Below are 15,456 nucleotides of genomic sequence, written 5' to 3'. Positions count from 1 at the left end.
TCCGGAAATTCCAAGGAATCTTCCTCATCCCTGGAATCTTTGGAACAACCTGGGATAAGGGGAAGAGCCCAAGCCCTTGGAATGGGATGAGAATTCCTGAATTCCCTTCCAAAGGAATTTCCAAACCTCATCCCGAGGTTTTTTTTTTCCCAATTTTCCAACCGGAAAACTTCCGAATCCAAAGGGAATTTTGGGATTCGTCCCTCCCTAAAAGGATTTTTCCGTACGGAATTAAGGCGGGAAATGTCGGAATTGGAATTTTTTTTCCCTTGGATGTGAAATCCGGATTCGATTTCTCCATTTCCTTGGAGCTTTTCCCGAATTTTTCCCCTCAGTTCCCGGGATTTTCTGGGATTTTTTTCCCAAAGTCGGATTTTTAAACAAACTCCCGAAAAAAAAAAATTTCTCCAATGAAAAACCTGGAAATCTGGGAATGGGATTTTCCCACCGGAGCCATTCCCAAAATCCAGGAATTTTAAAAACAAATTCACCAAGCCATAAAAAAAAACAAACCAAAAAAATGGGAAAAATCCCCAAAAATTGGGAATTCCGGGAAAATCTTTGGGAATTCCAGCTCAGCAGAAGGAAATTCCAACCCCAAAATTTGGGATTCTGAATTCCCAAAATCCAGGAATTTCAAAAACGATGTCACCGAGCCATAAAAAAAAAAAACAAAAAAATGGGAAAAATCCCCAAAATTTGGGAATTCCGGGAAAATCTTTGGGAATTCCGGCTCAGCAGAAGGAAATTCCAACCCCAAAATTTGGGATTCTGAATTCCCAAAATCCAGGAATTTCAAAAACTACTTCACCGAGCCATAAAAAAACCCCCCAAAAAATGGGAAAAATCCCAATAATTCAGGAATTCCGGGAAAACCTTTGGGAATTCCGGCTCGGCAGAACCAAATTCCAACCCCAAAATTTGGGATTCTGAATTCCCGCCAATCCCAACTTGAGAAAAGTCCGGAAGGAGAATTTTCCACCCGGATTTGGGTCGGAATTCCGTCGCCTTATCCCGATTTTCCTCGGATTTTTCGGGATGTCTCCCCCCCCCATCCGGGGCGGTTTTTCCCGGGATTTTCGGGATGTTGACGCCGCGGTTTTTTCCCGGATCCAGGCGAATCTGAAGAAATTCATGGAATACGTGCAGATGCTGAACTCGGAGAAGGTTTCCCGGCTGTTGGAGAAGGGGCTGGATCCCAACTTCCACGATCCCGACACCGGAGGTCAGTTCCAACTTTTCCTTTGGATTCGGGAGCTCGACATTCCCGGAATCCCTTCGGGATTTCCTCTGGAATTTTTTCCGCTCTATCCCGGTGTTTTTTTGGGGGGTTTACGGCGTAATTCCCATTTTTTGGGGGGGGTTTACGGCGTAATTCCCGTTTTTTGGGGGGGGTTTTACGGCGTAATTCCCATTTTTTTGAGGATTTTGGGAATGTGGCTTTTTTTGGGATAATTCTTCCCGGTCTGTTCCAGGTTCCGGCGGGACACGATCCCACATTTCTCCTCTTGGAATATTTTCCCTTTCCCGTTTCCCATCCCGGCCTTTTCCAGCTTTGGCAATTCCATGGGATTTGGAGAAATGAAGGGATTGGAATCTCTCCGAAATTCCTGGATTGGGAGTTTTGGGGGTTTTTTTTGGGAATGTTGGTTTGTTTGCCGTGGAATTCTGGGAAGCCCGGGCCTGGAGCAGGGTGGGAATGAACCGGGAATTTTCCTGCTGGAATTTTTGGGAGTGATCCCGTGGAAAAAAATGGAAAAAATGGAAAATCCGACTTGGAAAAATATTTTTCTGCAGGATTTAATCCCATTCCTAGACTGGGAATAAAACTGGGATGAGCCATAAAATCCCCAGATCTTCCTTGGAAAACCTGAGCTGATCCCATGGATCCCAAACCTTGGGAATCTCCATTTTAATGGAATTTGGGAAGAGTTTTAAACTCCTTCAAGGATTTATTCCCATTTTCCCGGCTCTCCTTGGATGGAAAAATAGGGAAAAATCCACTTTGGGAAGCGTTTCCAGCCCTGTTTGAGGCTGTTCCCGTTTCGGGGTCGCTGGGAAAATATTCCAGGAAAGTTTCCCGGGATTTGAAAGGGATGAAAAAGCCCTAAAAAAAAAAAATTCCACAGTTGATTCCTGTGGGGACATTGAAAAAAAATCGGGAATAAAAAAAATCCCCGGATCCGGGAGAAGTTTCCGTTGTTCTGGAATGAAAGCAGAACCCCAGGGATGGTTTTGTCGGAGAGGAAAAAAGTGGGAAAAGGGAGAAAAGAAAATCCTTGGATATTTTAACAAGGGACGGCGGGGCCAGGAAAATGTTGGGATGAGAAAGGAGGATTTAAAAAATCCCTGAAATAACGAGGGGGGAAAAATTGGGAATGGGGGAGGGAAAGGGACCTGGAGCCAGAAATCTGGGAATGTTCCTCTGGAGAAGGGAAGGATCCAAGGAGAGCTTCCAGAACATTCCAGGGGCTCCAGGAGAGCCGGGATTTGGGAAAGGCCTGGAGGGACAGGACACAGGGAATGGATCCAGATTGGAAAAGGGGAATTTGGGAATTGGGAATTCCCGGCTGGAATGGAATTCCCAGAGCAGCTGGGGCTGCCCCTGGATCCCAGGAATGTCCAAGGAAGGGTTGGAGCAGCCTGGGATGGTGGGATTGGAATGGGATGGGATTGAAGGTCCCTGGATCCCATCCCAAACCATTCCGGGATTTGGGAATTTGGGAGGCTCTGGGTCCATCCCGAGGGATTTTTCTGGAAGTTGGGGCTGGAAAAGGGAAGGGAGACCCTTCCTGCAGTGCTGAGATTCCCAGGGAAACCCCTGGATCCCAAAATTCCTTTGGATCCAATGCCAGGCTGGGAGAGCTGGGAATGGAGGGAATTCCCTGGGAAAGGGGAGATGGGGGTGGGATTTTGGGAATTGGGAATTCCCAGCTGGGCTGGAATTCCCAGAGCAGCTGGGGCTGCCCCTGGATCCCGGGAATGTCCAAGGAAATCTTGGATCACCCGGAATTGCAGGAATTATCCCTGCCCTTGGAATAGGATGGGAATGTCCTCACGGATAGGGATGAGATGACCTTGGAATTCCACTCCTCCAAATCCCACGGAATTACCGGGCAAAAAATTCCAAGCCGAGCCCTATCCCGGAATTCCTTGGATTCCTCCGCTCCTGGCAACTCCAAACCCCCCCTGGGCATCCACAACCAAGTCCCTTTCCATGGAAAAATTCCCGGCTCTCCCACGGCATTCCCGTGTTCCCGCAGAGTGTCCGCTGACGGCGGCGGCGCAGCTGGAGCTCAGCTCCGAGATGATCAAAGCGCTACGGAACGGCGGAGCCCACCTGGATTTCCGCACCCGCGAGGGAATGACGGCGCTGCACAAAGCCGTGAGGTGCCGGAACCACGCGGCGCTGCTGGTCAGTGCCGGGATCGGCCATTCCCGCTTTTCCGATGGCATTCCCGCTTTTCCTTCTCCTTTTCCTTTTCCTTTTCCTTTCCCTTTTTCCTTTTCCTTTTCCTTTTCCTTTTCCTTTTCCTTTTCCTTTTCCTTTTCCTTTTCCTTTTCCTTTTTTTTTTCATCTTTCCTTTTCCTTTTCTCCTTTTCCTTTTCCTTTTCCTTTTCCTTTTCCTTTTCCTTTTCCTTTTCCTTTTCCTTTTCCTTTTTTTCCTTTTCCTTTTCCTTTTCTCCTTTTCCTTTTCTCCTTTTCCTTTTCCTTTTCCTTTTCCTTTTCCTTTTCCTTTTCCTTTTCCTTTTCCTTTTCGTTTTCCTTTTCTCCTTTTTCTTTTCCTTTTCCTTTTTTCCTTTCCCTTTTCCTCTTCCTTTTCCTTTTCCTTTTTTCCTTTTCCTTTTCCTTTCCTTTCCTTTCCTTTCCTTTCCTTTCCTTTCCTTTCCTTTCCTTTCCTTTCCTTTCCTTTCCTTTCCTTTCCTTTCCTTTCCTTTCCTTTCCTTTCCTTTCCTTTCCTTTCCTTTCCTTTCCTTTCCTTTCCTTTCCTTTCCTTTCCTTTCCTTTCCTTTCCTTTCCTCCTTTCTTCCCTCCTTTTCTCCTTCCCTGTCTCCTTCCTTTTTCCCTCCTTCCCTCCCTCCTCATTCCCAGATTTCCCTCTCTCCCTCCTTTTCCCTCCTTTTCCCAGATTTCCCTTCCCTCCTTTTCCCTCCTTTTCCCTCCTTTTTCCCTCCCCATTCCCAGATTTCCCTTTCCTCCCTCCCTCCCTCCCTCCCTCCCTCCCTCCCTCCCTCCCTCCCTCCCTCCCTCCCTCCCTCCCTCCCTCCCTCCCTCCCTCCCTCCCTCCCTCCCTCCCTCCCTCCCTCCCTCCCTCCCTCCCTCCCTCCCTCCCTCCCTCCCTCCCTTTCCCTCCTTTTTCCCTCATTTTTTCCCTCCCTCCCTCCTTTTCCCCTCCTTTTTCCCTCCCCATTCCCATATTTCCCTTTCCTACTTTTTTTCCCCTCCCTCCCTCCTTTTTTCCCTCCTTTTCCCTCCTTTTTCCCTCATTTTTTCCTTCCATTCTTCCCTACTTTTTTCCCTCCCTCCCTCCTTTTCCCTCCTTTTCCCCTCCCCATTCCCAGATTTCCCTTTCCTCCTTTTTCCCCTCCCTCTTTTTTTCCCTCCTTTTCCCTCCTTTTTCCCTCCTTTTTCCCTCATTTTTTCCTTCCATTCTTCCCTCCTTTTCCCTCCTTTTCCCCTCTTTTTTCCCTTCTATTCTTCCCTCCTTTTTTCCCTCCTTTTCCCCTCCCCATTCCCAGATTTCCCTCTCCTCCTTTTTCCCCTCCCTCATTTTTTCCCTCCCCATTCCCTCTCCCCATTTCCTCACCCCCATTGGGAATTTTTCCCGGCTTTTCCCGTTTTTCCGGGCAGACTCTGCTGGACCTGGGGGCGTCCCCGGATTACCGGGACAGCCGGGGGCTGACCCCGCTCTACCACAGCGCCCTGGTGGGAGGAGACCCCTACTGCTGCGAGCTGCTGCTGCACGAGAGAGCGCGCCTGGGCTGCCTGGACGAGAACGGCTGGCAGGAGATCCACCAGGTGGGAATGTTCTCCTGGTTGGGCTGGCAGGAGATCCACCAGGTGGGACCTGCTGGGATGGGATGGCAGGAGATCCACCAGGTGGGAATGTTCTCCTGGTGGCCATGGGTGGAGATCCAGCAGGTGGGACCTGCTGGGATGGGAATGTTCTCCTGGTGTTCATGGATGGGGCTGGCAGGAGATCCACCAGGTGGGATCTTCTGGAATGGGATGGCAGGAGATCTACCAGGTGGGAATCTTCTCCTGGTGGGGCTGGCAGGAGATCCACCAGGTGGGACCTGATGGGGTGGGATGGCAGGAGATCCACCAGGTGGGAATGTTCTCCTGGTGTTCATGGATGGGGCTGGAAGGAGATCCACCAGGTGGGACCTGCTGGGATGGGAATGTTCTCCTGGTGTTCATGGATGGGGCTGGCAGGAGATCCACCAGGTGGGATCTTCTGGGATGGGATGGCAGGAGATCCACCAGGTGGGAATCTTCTCCTGGTGGGGCTGGCAGGAGATCCACCAGGTTGGACCTGCTGGGATGGGATGGCAGGAGATCCAGCAGGTGGGACCTGCTGGGATGGGATGGCAGGAGATCCACCAGGTGGGAATCTTCTCCTGGTGGGGCTGGCAGGAGATACACCAGGTGGGAATATTCTCCTGGTGGCCATGGGTGGGGCTGGCAGGAGATCCACCAGGTGGGATCTTCTGGGATGGGAATGTTCTCCTGGTGTTCATGGATGGGGCTGGCAGGAGATCCACCAGGTGGGACCTGATGGGATGGGAATGTTCTCCTGGTGGCCATTGATGGAGATCCAGCAGGTGGGATCTTCTGGGATGGGAATGTTCTCCTGGTGTTCATGGATGGGGCTGGCAGGAGATCCAGCAGGTGGGAATCTTCTCCTGGTGGCCATTGACGGAGATCCAGCAGGTGGGATCTGCTAGGATAGGAATGTTCTCCTGGCACTCATGGACGGAGATCCACCAGGTGGGACCTGCTGGGATGGGATGGCAGGACATCCACCAGGTGGGACCTGCTGGGATGGGATGGCAGGAGATCCAGCAGGTGGGAATCTTCTCCTGGTGGGGCTGGCAGGAGATCCACCAGGTGGGACCTGCTGGGATGGGATGGCAGGAGATCCAGCAGGTGGGAATCTTCTCCTGGTGGTCATGGGTGGAGATCCACCAGGTGGGAATGTTCTCCTGGTGCTCATGGATGGGGCTGGCAGGAGATCCACCAGGTGGCATCTGCTGGGTGGGGCTGGCAGGAGATCCACCAGGTGGGAATCTTCTCCTGGTGCTCATGGATGGGGCTGGCAGGAGATCCACCAGGTGGGACCTGCTGGGATGGGAAGGTTCTCCTGGTGGCCATGGGTGGGGCTGGCAGGAGATCCACCAGGTGGGACCTGCTGGGATGGGATGGCAGGAGATCCACCAGGTGGGAATGTTCTCCTGGTTGGGCTGGCAGGAGATCCATCAGGTGGGAATTTTCTCCTGGTGGCCATGGGTGGAGATCCAGCAGGTGGGAATCTTCTCCTGGTGGGGCTGGCAGGAGGTCCACCAGGTGGGAATGTTCTCCTGGTGCTCATGGATGGAGATCCAGCAGGTGGGACAGGATTTGCAGGGATGGGATCCAGGTGCAGGAATGTTCTCCTGGTGCTTATGGATTGGATGGTTTCATCCTTGGGATTGAGGGTTGGATTCTGGGATTGTTCTCTTGGTGCTCCTTGGGAATGTTCTCCTGGTGGCCATGGGTGGGGCTGGCAGGAGATCCAGCAGGTGGGACCTGCTGGGATGGGAATGTTCTCCTGGTGCTCATGGATTGGGTGGTTCCATACCTGGGGTTGGATTCTGGGAATGTTGTCCTGGTGGCCATGGGTGGGGCTGGCAGGAGATCCACCAGGTGGGAATGTTCTCCTGGTGGGGCTGGCAGGAGATCCAGCAGGTGGGATCTGCTGGGGTGGGAATGTTCTCCTGGTGCTCATGGATGGAGATCCACCAGGTGGGATCTGCTGGGTGGGGCTGGCAGGAGATCCACCAGGTGGGACCTGCTGGGATGGGAATGTTCTCCTGGTGGCCATGGGTGGGGCTGGCAGGAGATCCACCAGCTGGGATCCAGAGGGGTGGGAATGTTCTCCTGGTGGCCATGGATTGGATGGTTCCATCCTTGGGGTTGAGTGTTGGATTCTGGGAATGTTCTCCTGGTGGCCATGGGTGGGGCTGGCAGGAGATCCACCAGGTGGGAATGTTCTCCTGGTGGCCATGGGTGGAGATCCACCAGGTGGGATCTGCTGGAATGGGATCCAGCCCTGGGAATGTTCTCTTGGTGCTCCTTGGGAATGTTCTCCTGGTGCTCATGGATGGAGATCCAGCAGGTGGGACAGGATTTGCAGGGATGGGATCCAGGTGCAGGAATGTTCTCCTGGTGCTCATGGATTGGGTGGTTCCATACCTGGGGTTGGATTCTGGGAATGTTCTCCTGGTGGCCATGGGTGGGGCTGACAGGAGATCCAGCAGGTGGAATCTTCTGGGATGGGAATGTTCTCCTGGTGCTCATGGATGGAGTGGTTCCATCTCTGGGATTGAGGGTTGGATTCTGTGAATGTTCTCTTGGTGCTCCTTGGGAATGTTGTCCTGGTGGCCATGGGTGGGGCTGGCAGGAGATCCAGCAGGTGGGATCCAGAGGGGTGGGATCCAGGCGTGGGAATGTTCTCCTGGTGGCCATTGATGGAGATCCAGCAGGCGGAATGGGATCCAGAGGGACGGGATCCAGCCCTGGGAACGTTCTCCTGGTGCTCATGGGTGGGGTGGTTCCATCCCTTGGGGCTGAGGGTTGGCTTCTCCTGCTGCTCACGGATGGGATCCAGGTGGAATTCCATAATTCCATTCCCACGGAATTCCAACTTTCCAAAGCTGGATCCAGCAGGAGATTTTTTATTTAATTTTTTCATTTCGGGGGGAATTTTTCCCGTTCTGGCCTCTCCCTGATTCCCGTTTTTTTTCCTTTTTTTTCCCTTTTTTTCCCTTTTTTTCCCGTTTTTTCCCGTTTTTTCCCGTTTTTTTCCCGTTTTTTTCCCGTTTTTCCCCGTTTTTTCCCGGTTTTCCGGAGCAGGCGTGTCGCTATGGACACGTGCAGCACCTGGAGCATCTCCTGTTCTACGGGGCCGACATGGCAGCGCAGAACGCCTCGGGAAACACCGCCCTGCACCTCTGCGCCCTCTACAACCAGGTGGGAATCCCGGGAATCCCGGGATCCGTGGGATCATCGGCGGGATGCGGGGGATTGGTGGGATGGGATCCATGGGATCCATGGGATCTATGGGATCGAAGGGATTGGTGGGATCATTGGGATCTGTGGGATTGGTGGGATGGGATCCATGGGATCAATGGGATTGGTGGGATGGGATGGGATCCACGAGATCTATGGGATCAATGGGATCAGTGTGATCTGTGGGATTGGTGGGATGGGATCCATGGGATCCATGGGATCAACAGGATCCATGGGATGGATGGGATTGATGGGGTGGGATCCACGAGATCTATGGGATCAATGGGATCCATGGGATTGATGGGATTGGTGGGATCCATGGAACTGATGGGATGGATGGGATGGGATCCATAGGATTGCTGGGATCCATGGGATGGGATGGGATTGATGGGATGGGGTGGGATGGGATCCATGGGATCCATGGGGTCCATGGGATGGGATTATTGGGATGAGAAGGGGTTGATGGGATGGGATTGATTGGATTGATGGGATCAATGGGATCAATGGAATGGGATAAGATCCGTGGGATCAATGGGATTGATGGGATCCATGAGATCCATGGGATCCATGGCATTGATGGGATGGGATTGATTGGATTGATGGGATCCATGGGATCAATGGGATCCATGGGATCAATGGGATGGGATTGGATCCATGGGATCCATGGGATGGGATTATTAGGATGAGATGGGGTTGATGGGATGGATGGATGGGATCAATGGGACCGATGGGATCGATGGGATTGATGGGATTGTTTGGATTGATGGGATTGATGGGATCCGTGGAATGGGATGGGATCCATGGGATCAGTGGGATCAATGGGATTGATGGGATGGGATTGATCAGATTGATGGGATCCATGGGATTGATGGGATCCGTAGGATGAATGGAATGGGATGGGATCCATGGGATCCATGGGGTCCATGGGATGGGATTATTGGGATGAGATGGGGTTGATGGGATGGGATTGATTGGATTGATGGGATCAATGGGATCAATGGAATGGGATAAGATCCGTGGGATCAATGGGATTGATGGGATCCATGAGATCCATGGGATCCATGGCATTGATGGGATGGGATTGATTGGATTGATGGGATCCATGGGATCAATGGGATCCATGGGATCAATGGGATGGGATTGGATCCATGGGATCCATGGGATGGGATTATTAGGATGAGATGGGGTTGATGGGATGGATGGATGGGATCAATGGGACCGATGGGATCGATGGGATTGATGGGATTGTTTGGATTGATGGGATTGATGGGATCCGTGGAATGGGATGGGATCCATGGGATCAGTGGGATCAATGGGATTGATGGGATGGGATTGATCAGATTGATGGGATCCATGGGATTGATGGGATCCGTAGGATGAATGGAATGGGATGGGATCCATGGGATCAATGGGATTGATGGGATGGGATTGATGGGATGGGATTGATGGGATGGGATCCATGGGATTGTTGGGATCCATAGGATTGTTGGGATTGATGGGATGGGACAGGGACAGGGACAGGGACATCACGGGGGAGGCGACACCACCCTGGGAATCTCCTGGATCAACATTCCCAAATCCAGAGGGGGAATCCATCCCTGGCCTGGGATGAGGCCGTTCCCGTTCCTGTCCCAGCCGGGTTTGGGATTTCCCAAGGGAACATTCCAGGGTTTCATCCCTTGGATTCCCATGGGAGGAGCAGAATCCTTGGAAAAAGGGGCAGAATCCTGGGAAAAGGGGGATAATCTTGGGAAAAGGGCAGAATCCTGGGAAAAAGGGGCAGAATCCTTGAAGAAGGAGCAGAATCCTTGGACAAGGAGCAGAATCCTTGGAAAAAGGAGCAGAATCCTTGGGAAAAGGAGCAGATTCTTGGGAGAACGGAGAGAATCCTTGGAAAAGGGGCAGAATCCTTGGAAAAGGGGAAAAATCCTTGGAAAAGGGGCAGAATCCTTGGAAAAAGAGGCAGAATCCTTGGGAAAGGAGTAGAATCCTTGGAAAAGGGGAAAAATCCTTGGAAAAAGGGGCAGAATCCTTGGAAAAAGGGGCAGAATCCTGGGAAAAGGGGGATAATCTTGGGAAAAGGGGCAGAATCCTTGGAGAAGGGGCAGAATCCTGGGAGAATGGAGAGAATCCTTGGAAAAGGGGAAAAATCCTTGGGAAAAGGAGCAGAATCCTTGGAAAAGGGAGAGAATCCTTGGGAAAAGGGCAGAATCCTGGGAAAAAGGGGCAGAATCCTTGAAGAAGGAGCAGAATCCTTGGAAAAGGAGCAGAATCCTTGGAAAAGGGAGAGAATCCTTGGAAAAGGGAGAGAATCCTTGGAAAAGGGGCAGAATCCTGGGAAAAGGGGGAGAATCTTGGGAAAAGGGGCAGAATCCTTGGAAAAGGGGCAGAATCTTGGGAGAATGGAGAGAATCCTTGGAAAAGGGGCACAATCCTTGGAATTTGGATCTGGATGATCCCAAATATTCCTTCCAACCGAATCACGGAATTCCATGATTCCATAACTTGCTCCCTTTAGGGTCGGGAACACCGAATCCTTAGGGAATTCTCATCCTCCCTCTTCCCAAAGAATTTTCCGGATCCATTTCTCCCAATCCTGGTCTAATTCCCCGTTTTTCCTGGTTTTTTTTTTTTCATTCCCAGGAAAGCTGTGCCCGGGTTCTCCTCTTCCGAGGAGCCAGCAAGGAAATCCGGAATTACAACAGCCAGACGGCGTTCCAGGTGAGCAGAATTCCCGGGAATTCCCATGGGAATTCCCATGGAATTCCGGGAAAAGGATGGGAATGTGGGGGTTTTGTGGGATACGGAGGTGGGAAGGGGAAGTTGGTGGGGGTTTTTGGGATGGGGATGGTTGGGATGGAGGGGAATCCATGGAAAAGGGGCAGAATCCTTGGAAAAGGGGCAGAATGCTTAGAAAATGGGCAAAATCCTTGGGAAATGGGGTAGAATCCTTGGAAAAGGGGAAAAAACCTTGGGAAAAGGGGAAAAATCCTTGGGAAAGGAACAGAATCCTGGGAAAAGGGGCAGAATCCTTGGGAAAAGGGGCAGAATCCTTGGGAAAAGGGGCAGAATCCTTGGAGAAGGGGCACAAAATCCTGGGAAAAGGAACAGAATTCTTGGAAAAGGGGCAGAATCCCTGGAAAAGGAGCAAAATCCTTGGAAAAAGGAGGAGAATCCTTGGGAAAAGGAGCAGAATCCTTGGAAAAAGGGGAAAAATACTTGGAGAAGAGGCAGAATCCTCAGAAAAGGAGCAGAATCCTGGGAAAAGGAACAGAATCCTTGGAAAAGGAGCAGAATCCTTGGAAAAAGGGCAGAATCCTGAGAAGATTTGGGAATTTGGGGATTTGGAGATTTGGGCACTTGGGGATTTGGGGATTTAAGGATTTAGGGATTTGGGGATTTGGGGATTTGGGGAATTGGGGAATTGAGGATTTAGGGATTGGGGGAATTTTGGGATCTGGGGAATTGGGGATTTAAGGATTTGGGGACTGGAGAATGAGGGATTTGGGGATTTGGGAATTTGGGGATTTGGGGAATTGAAAACTTCAGGATTTGGGGATTTGAGGAATTAGGAATTTGGGGATTTTAGGAATTTTGGGATTTGAGGGTGTGGGGACTTGGGAATTTAGGGACTTGGGGACTTTGGGATTTGGCATTTTAAGGATTTGAGGATTTGAGAATTTGGGAATTTTGAGACTTCAGGATTCAGGGATTTGAGGAATTGGGGATCTGAGAATTTAGGGACTTGGAGAATGAGGAATTTTGGGATTTGGGCACTTTGGGATTCGGGGAATTGAGGATTTGAGGATTTGGAAACTTGGGAATTTGGGAGCTGGAAAACCCCCTCCCATCAGGAAGAGGCTTCCCAGGACATTCCCAATCCCTGGAAAAGTTCCCAAACCCTTCATCCGCCGCCCCCAAACCAACACCAAATCCAGCTGGAGCGGCCGATCCCAAACCTCTTAAAAATCCCAGGATTTTCCCCCAAACCCAACACCACGGGAACATTCCGGGCTTTAGGGATCAATTCCCAGCCGGAATCCGGGAATTCCAGGGAACAGGGATCATCCCCAAGCCGGGGCCACCCAAACCCTCCCCAAACTCTGTCCCGGAATTCCCGGATGATCCGAGGCTGCGGAATCCTTGGCTTTCCATGGAAAGCAGCTGCTCCCATCCATATGGAAGCTCCGGAGCGGTTCATCCCGGTTTTCCGGCTCTTTTCCAGGTGGCCATCATCGCAGGGAATTTCGAGCTGGCGGAAATCATCAAAACCCACAAAGAATCCGATGTCGGTGAGTTGGATTTTTCCCGGTTTTCCCGGTTTTCCCGTTTTTTTTTTTTCCCTGTGGATCCCAGGGATGGATTGGGGGGGTTTTCCTGGATTTTTCCCGGATTTTTCCCGGTGTTGTATCCGTGGATTTTCCCGGTGTTGCATCCACGGAAGCTGCAGCTGCTTTGGATCTTGGAAATGTCCGAGAGATTCCCGTGGGATTCCGGTTTTCCCGGCCGGGCCGACATTCCCAAACTCTGGAATTATCCTGGAAAGGCTCCGCTGTAAAATCCCGATTTTTCGCGTCTCTGAGGGATTTCATTCCCAAAATCCTGGGATTTGGGGCGAGGAGGGAAAATCCTCTGGGAATAGGAGCAAAGCCGGGGTGGTTCTGGTTGGATTCGGGGTTTTTTAAGGAATATTTTGGGAATTTTGGTGCTTCGGATCTGCTTTCCCTTGGGAGAAATTCCAGGGGAAAAATGGATCAGGAATCAAATCCCCACTTGTGGAGTTTCCTTGGATTATCCTGAGGAATTCCCGGATCCGGAGGTGCCGGTGGAGGGGGCGATGGGAATTCCCGGCATGGAGTCAGCATGGGATCAGCAGCTGGAAAAAGAATTCCGGGAAAAAAAATTCCTGCCTGGCACAGAATTCCCAGAAAATTCCCTGTGGCTGCTCCCGGATCCCTGGAATTCCATCCCCAAGGTTGGGGCAGGCTGGGAGGGATTGGATGGGATTGAAGGAATCGGAATTCCCGGAATTCCATGAAAATGTTGAAATGAAGGAAAACAGGGATCGCTTCTTAGGGAATTCACAAAAATCCTTTATCCCAATTTTTTTTCCTTTCCCAGTTCCTTATTCCCGATATCCAAAACCGGGAATTTGGGGTGGGGATAGAAAAACCGGGAAAGGATTTTTTTGGGAAGAGCCTGAGAATTCCTTTGCCCGCAAGGTCACGGAATTAATCCAAGACAAAAAAAAAAGTTTGGGAATGAACGACCTCCAAAATCCCGACCTAAATTCCCCTCGGTTGGAATCCGCACCTGGCGCCGAGCGGCTCCGTGATTTTCCTTGGAAAAATTCCCAAAAAAAGCAGGAAAAGCTGTCGGGAATCAGCTCCGGATAAAATAGGTCAGGGAAGAATTCCAAACTAATTCCGATCCCAGCGGGTCCAGCTGGTCCCGCCGGGAGCTTCCCGGGGTTTGGAAATTGGGTTTGGAATTCAGGGAGGAGCCGAGTGTCCTTATCCCGGGGTTTTCTGGGAATAAGGAATGGCAAAAGAGGGAATTTGTTGGGATTGGGGTGGGAATGGAGCTCTTCCCGTGGGATTCCCGGTGGGAATTGCAGGCTCGGGGTGGGATTTGGTGATCCCAGAGCAGGGGGAGGAAGGGCGGGAGAATTCCAGGGGAATTCCAGGCTCATCCAGGTTTTTTTCGGGATCTGGAGCCTTGGGTAGAGCTGGAACTTCCTGTTCAGTCTGGGAAATGTGGGAATTCTCCGGTTCAGGAAATATCCTGGGAATTCTCCAGTCTGGGAAATGTGGGAATTCTCCAGTTCAGGACATTCCATGGGAATTCTCCAGTCTGGGAAATGTGGGAATTCTCCAGTCTGGGAAATGTGGGAATTCTCCAGTCTGGGAATTCTCCAGTCTGGGAATTTTCCAGTCTGGAAAATGCCCTGGGAATTCTCCAGTCTGGGAGATTCCATGGGAATTCTCCAGTCTGGAAAATGTGGGAATTCTCCCGTCTGGGAAATGTGGGAATTCTCCAGTTCAGGAAATGCCCTGGGAATTTTCCACTCTGGGAGATTCCATGGGAATTGTCCAGTCTGGGAAATGTGGGAATTCTTCAGTCTGGGAGATTCCATGAGAATTCTCTGGTTTGGGAAATATCCTGGGAATTCTCCGGTCTGGGAAATATCATGGGAATTCTCTGATCTGGGAAATTCCATGGGAATTCTCCAGTTTGGGAAATGTGGGAATTCTTCAGTTTGGGAAATTCCATGGGAATTCTCCAGTCTGGGAAATGTGGGAATTCTTCAATTTGGGAAATTCCATGGGAATTCTCCAGTCTGGGAAATGTGGGAATTTCTTCAGTCTTGGAAATGTGGGAATTCTTCAGTCTGGGAGATTCCATGAGAATTCTCTGGTTTGGGAAATATCCTGGGAATTCTCCGGTCTGGGAAATGTGGGAATTCTCCGGTTTGGGAAATATCCTGGGAATTCTCTGATCTGGGAAATTCCATGGGAATTCTCCAGTTTGGGAAATGTGGGAATTCTCCAGTCTGGGAAATGTGGGAATTCTCTGATCTGGGAAATGTGGGAATTCTCCAGTTCAGGACATTCCATGGGAATTCTTCAGTCTGGGAAATGTGGGAATTCTCCAGTCTGGGAAATGTGGGAATTCTCCAGTCTGGGAAATGTGGGAATTTTCCAGTCTGGGAAATTCCATGGGAATTCTTCAGTCTGGGAAATGTGGGAATTCTTCAGTCTGGGAGATTCCATGAGAATTCTCCGGTTTGGGAAATATCCTGGGAATTCTCTGATCTGGGAAATTCCATGGGAATTCTCCAGTTTGGGAAATGTGGGAATTCTCCAGTCTGGGAAATTCCCTGGGAATTCTCTGATCTGGGAAATGTGGGAATTCTCCGGTTCAGGAAATATCCTGGGAATTCTCCAGTCTGGGAAATGTGGGAATTCTCCAGTTCAGGACATTCCATGGGAATTCTCCAGTTTGGGAAATGTGGGAATTCTCCGGTCTGGGAATTCTCCAATCTGGAAAATGTGGGAATTCTCCGGTCTGGGAATTCTCCAGTCTGGAAAATGTAGGAATTCTCCAATCTGGGAATTCTCCAGTTTGGGAAATGTGGGAATTCTCCAATCTGGGAATTCTCCAGTTTGGAAAACACTTTTTCC

The 15,456-nt window shown here is 50.8% G+C and overlaps 1 protein-coding gene across 1 annotated transcript in view; it reads left to right on the top strand.

The window, feature by feature from the left end:
- The window catches only part of LOC131591351 (SH3 and multiple ankyrin repeat domains protein 3-like), a 161,916-nt gene that overhangs the window by 48,168 nt on the left and 98,292 nt on the right, over positions 1–15,456 (top strand). The window contains 6 exon segments of the mRNA XM_058861926.1: positions 1,117–1,225; positions 3,264–3,415; positions 4,853–5,020; positions 8,117–8,233; positions 10,916–10,993; positions 12,498–12,564. Of these exon segments, the coding sequence (XP_058717909.1) occupies positions 1,117–1,225; positions 3,264–3,415; positions 4,853–5,020; positions 8,117–8,233; positions 10,916–10,993; positions 12,498–12,564 (691 nt within the window).

Source organism: Poecile atricapillus, chromosome W (genome assembly GCF_030490865.1).
Source record: "Poecile atricapillus isolate bPoeAtr1 chromosome W, bPoeAtr1.hap1, whole genome shotgun sequence".
Taxonomy (NCBI): domain Eukaryota; kingdom Metazoa; phylum Chordata; class Aves; order Passeriformes; family Paridae; genus Poecile; species Poecile atricapillus.
This window is presented reverse-complemented; position numbering and strand designations above follow the sequence as displayed.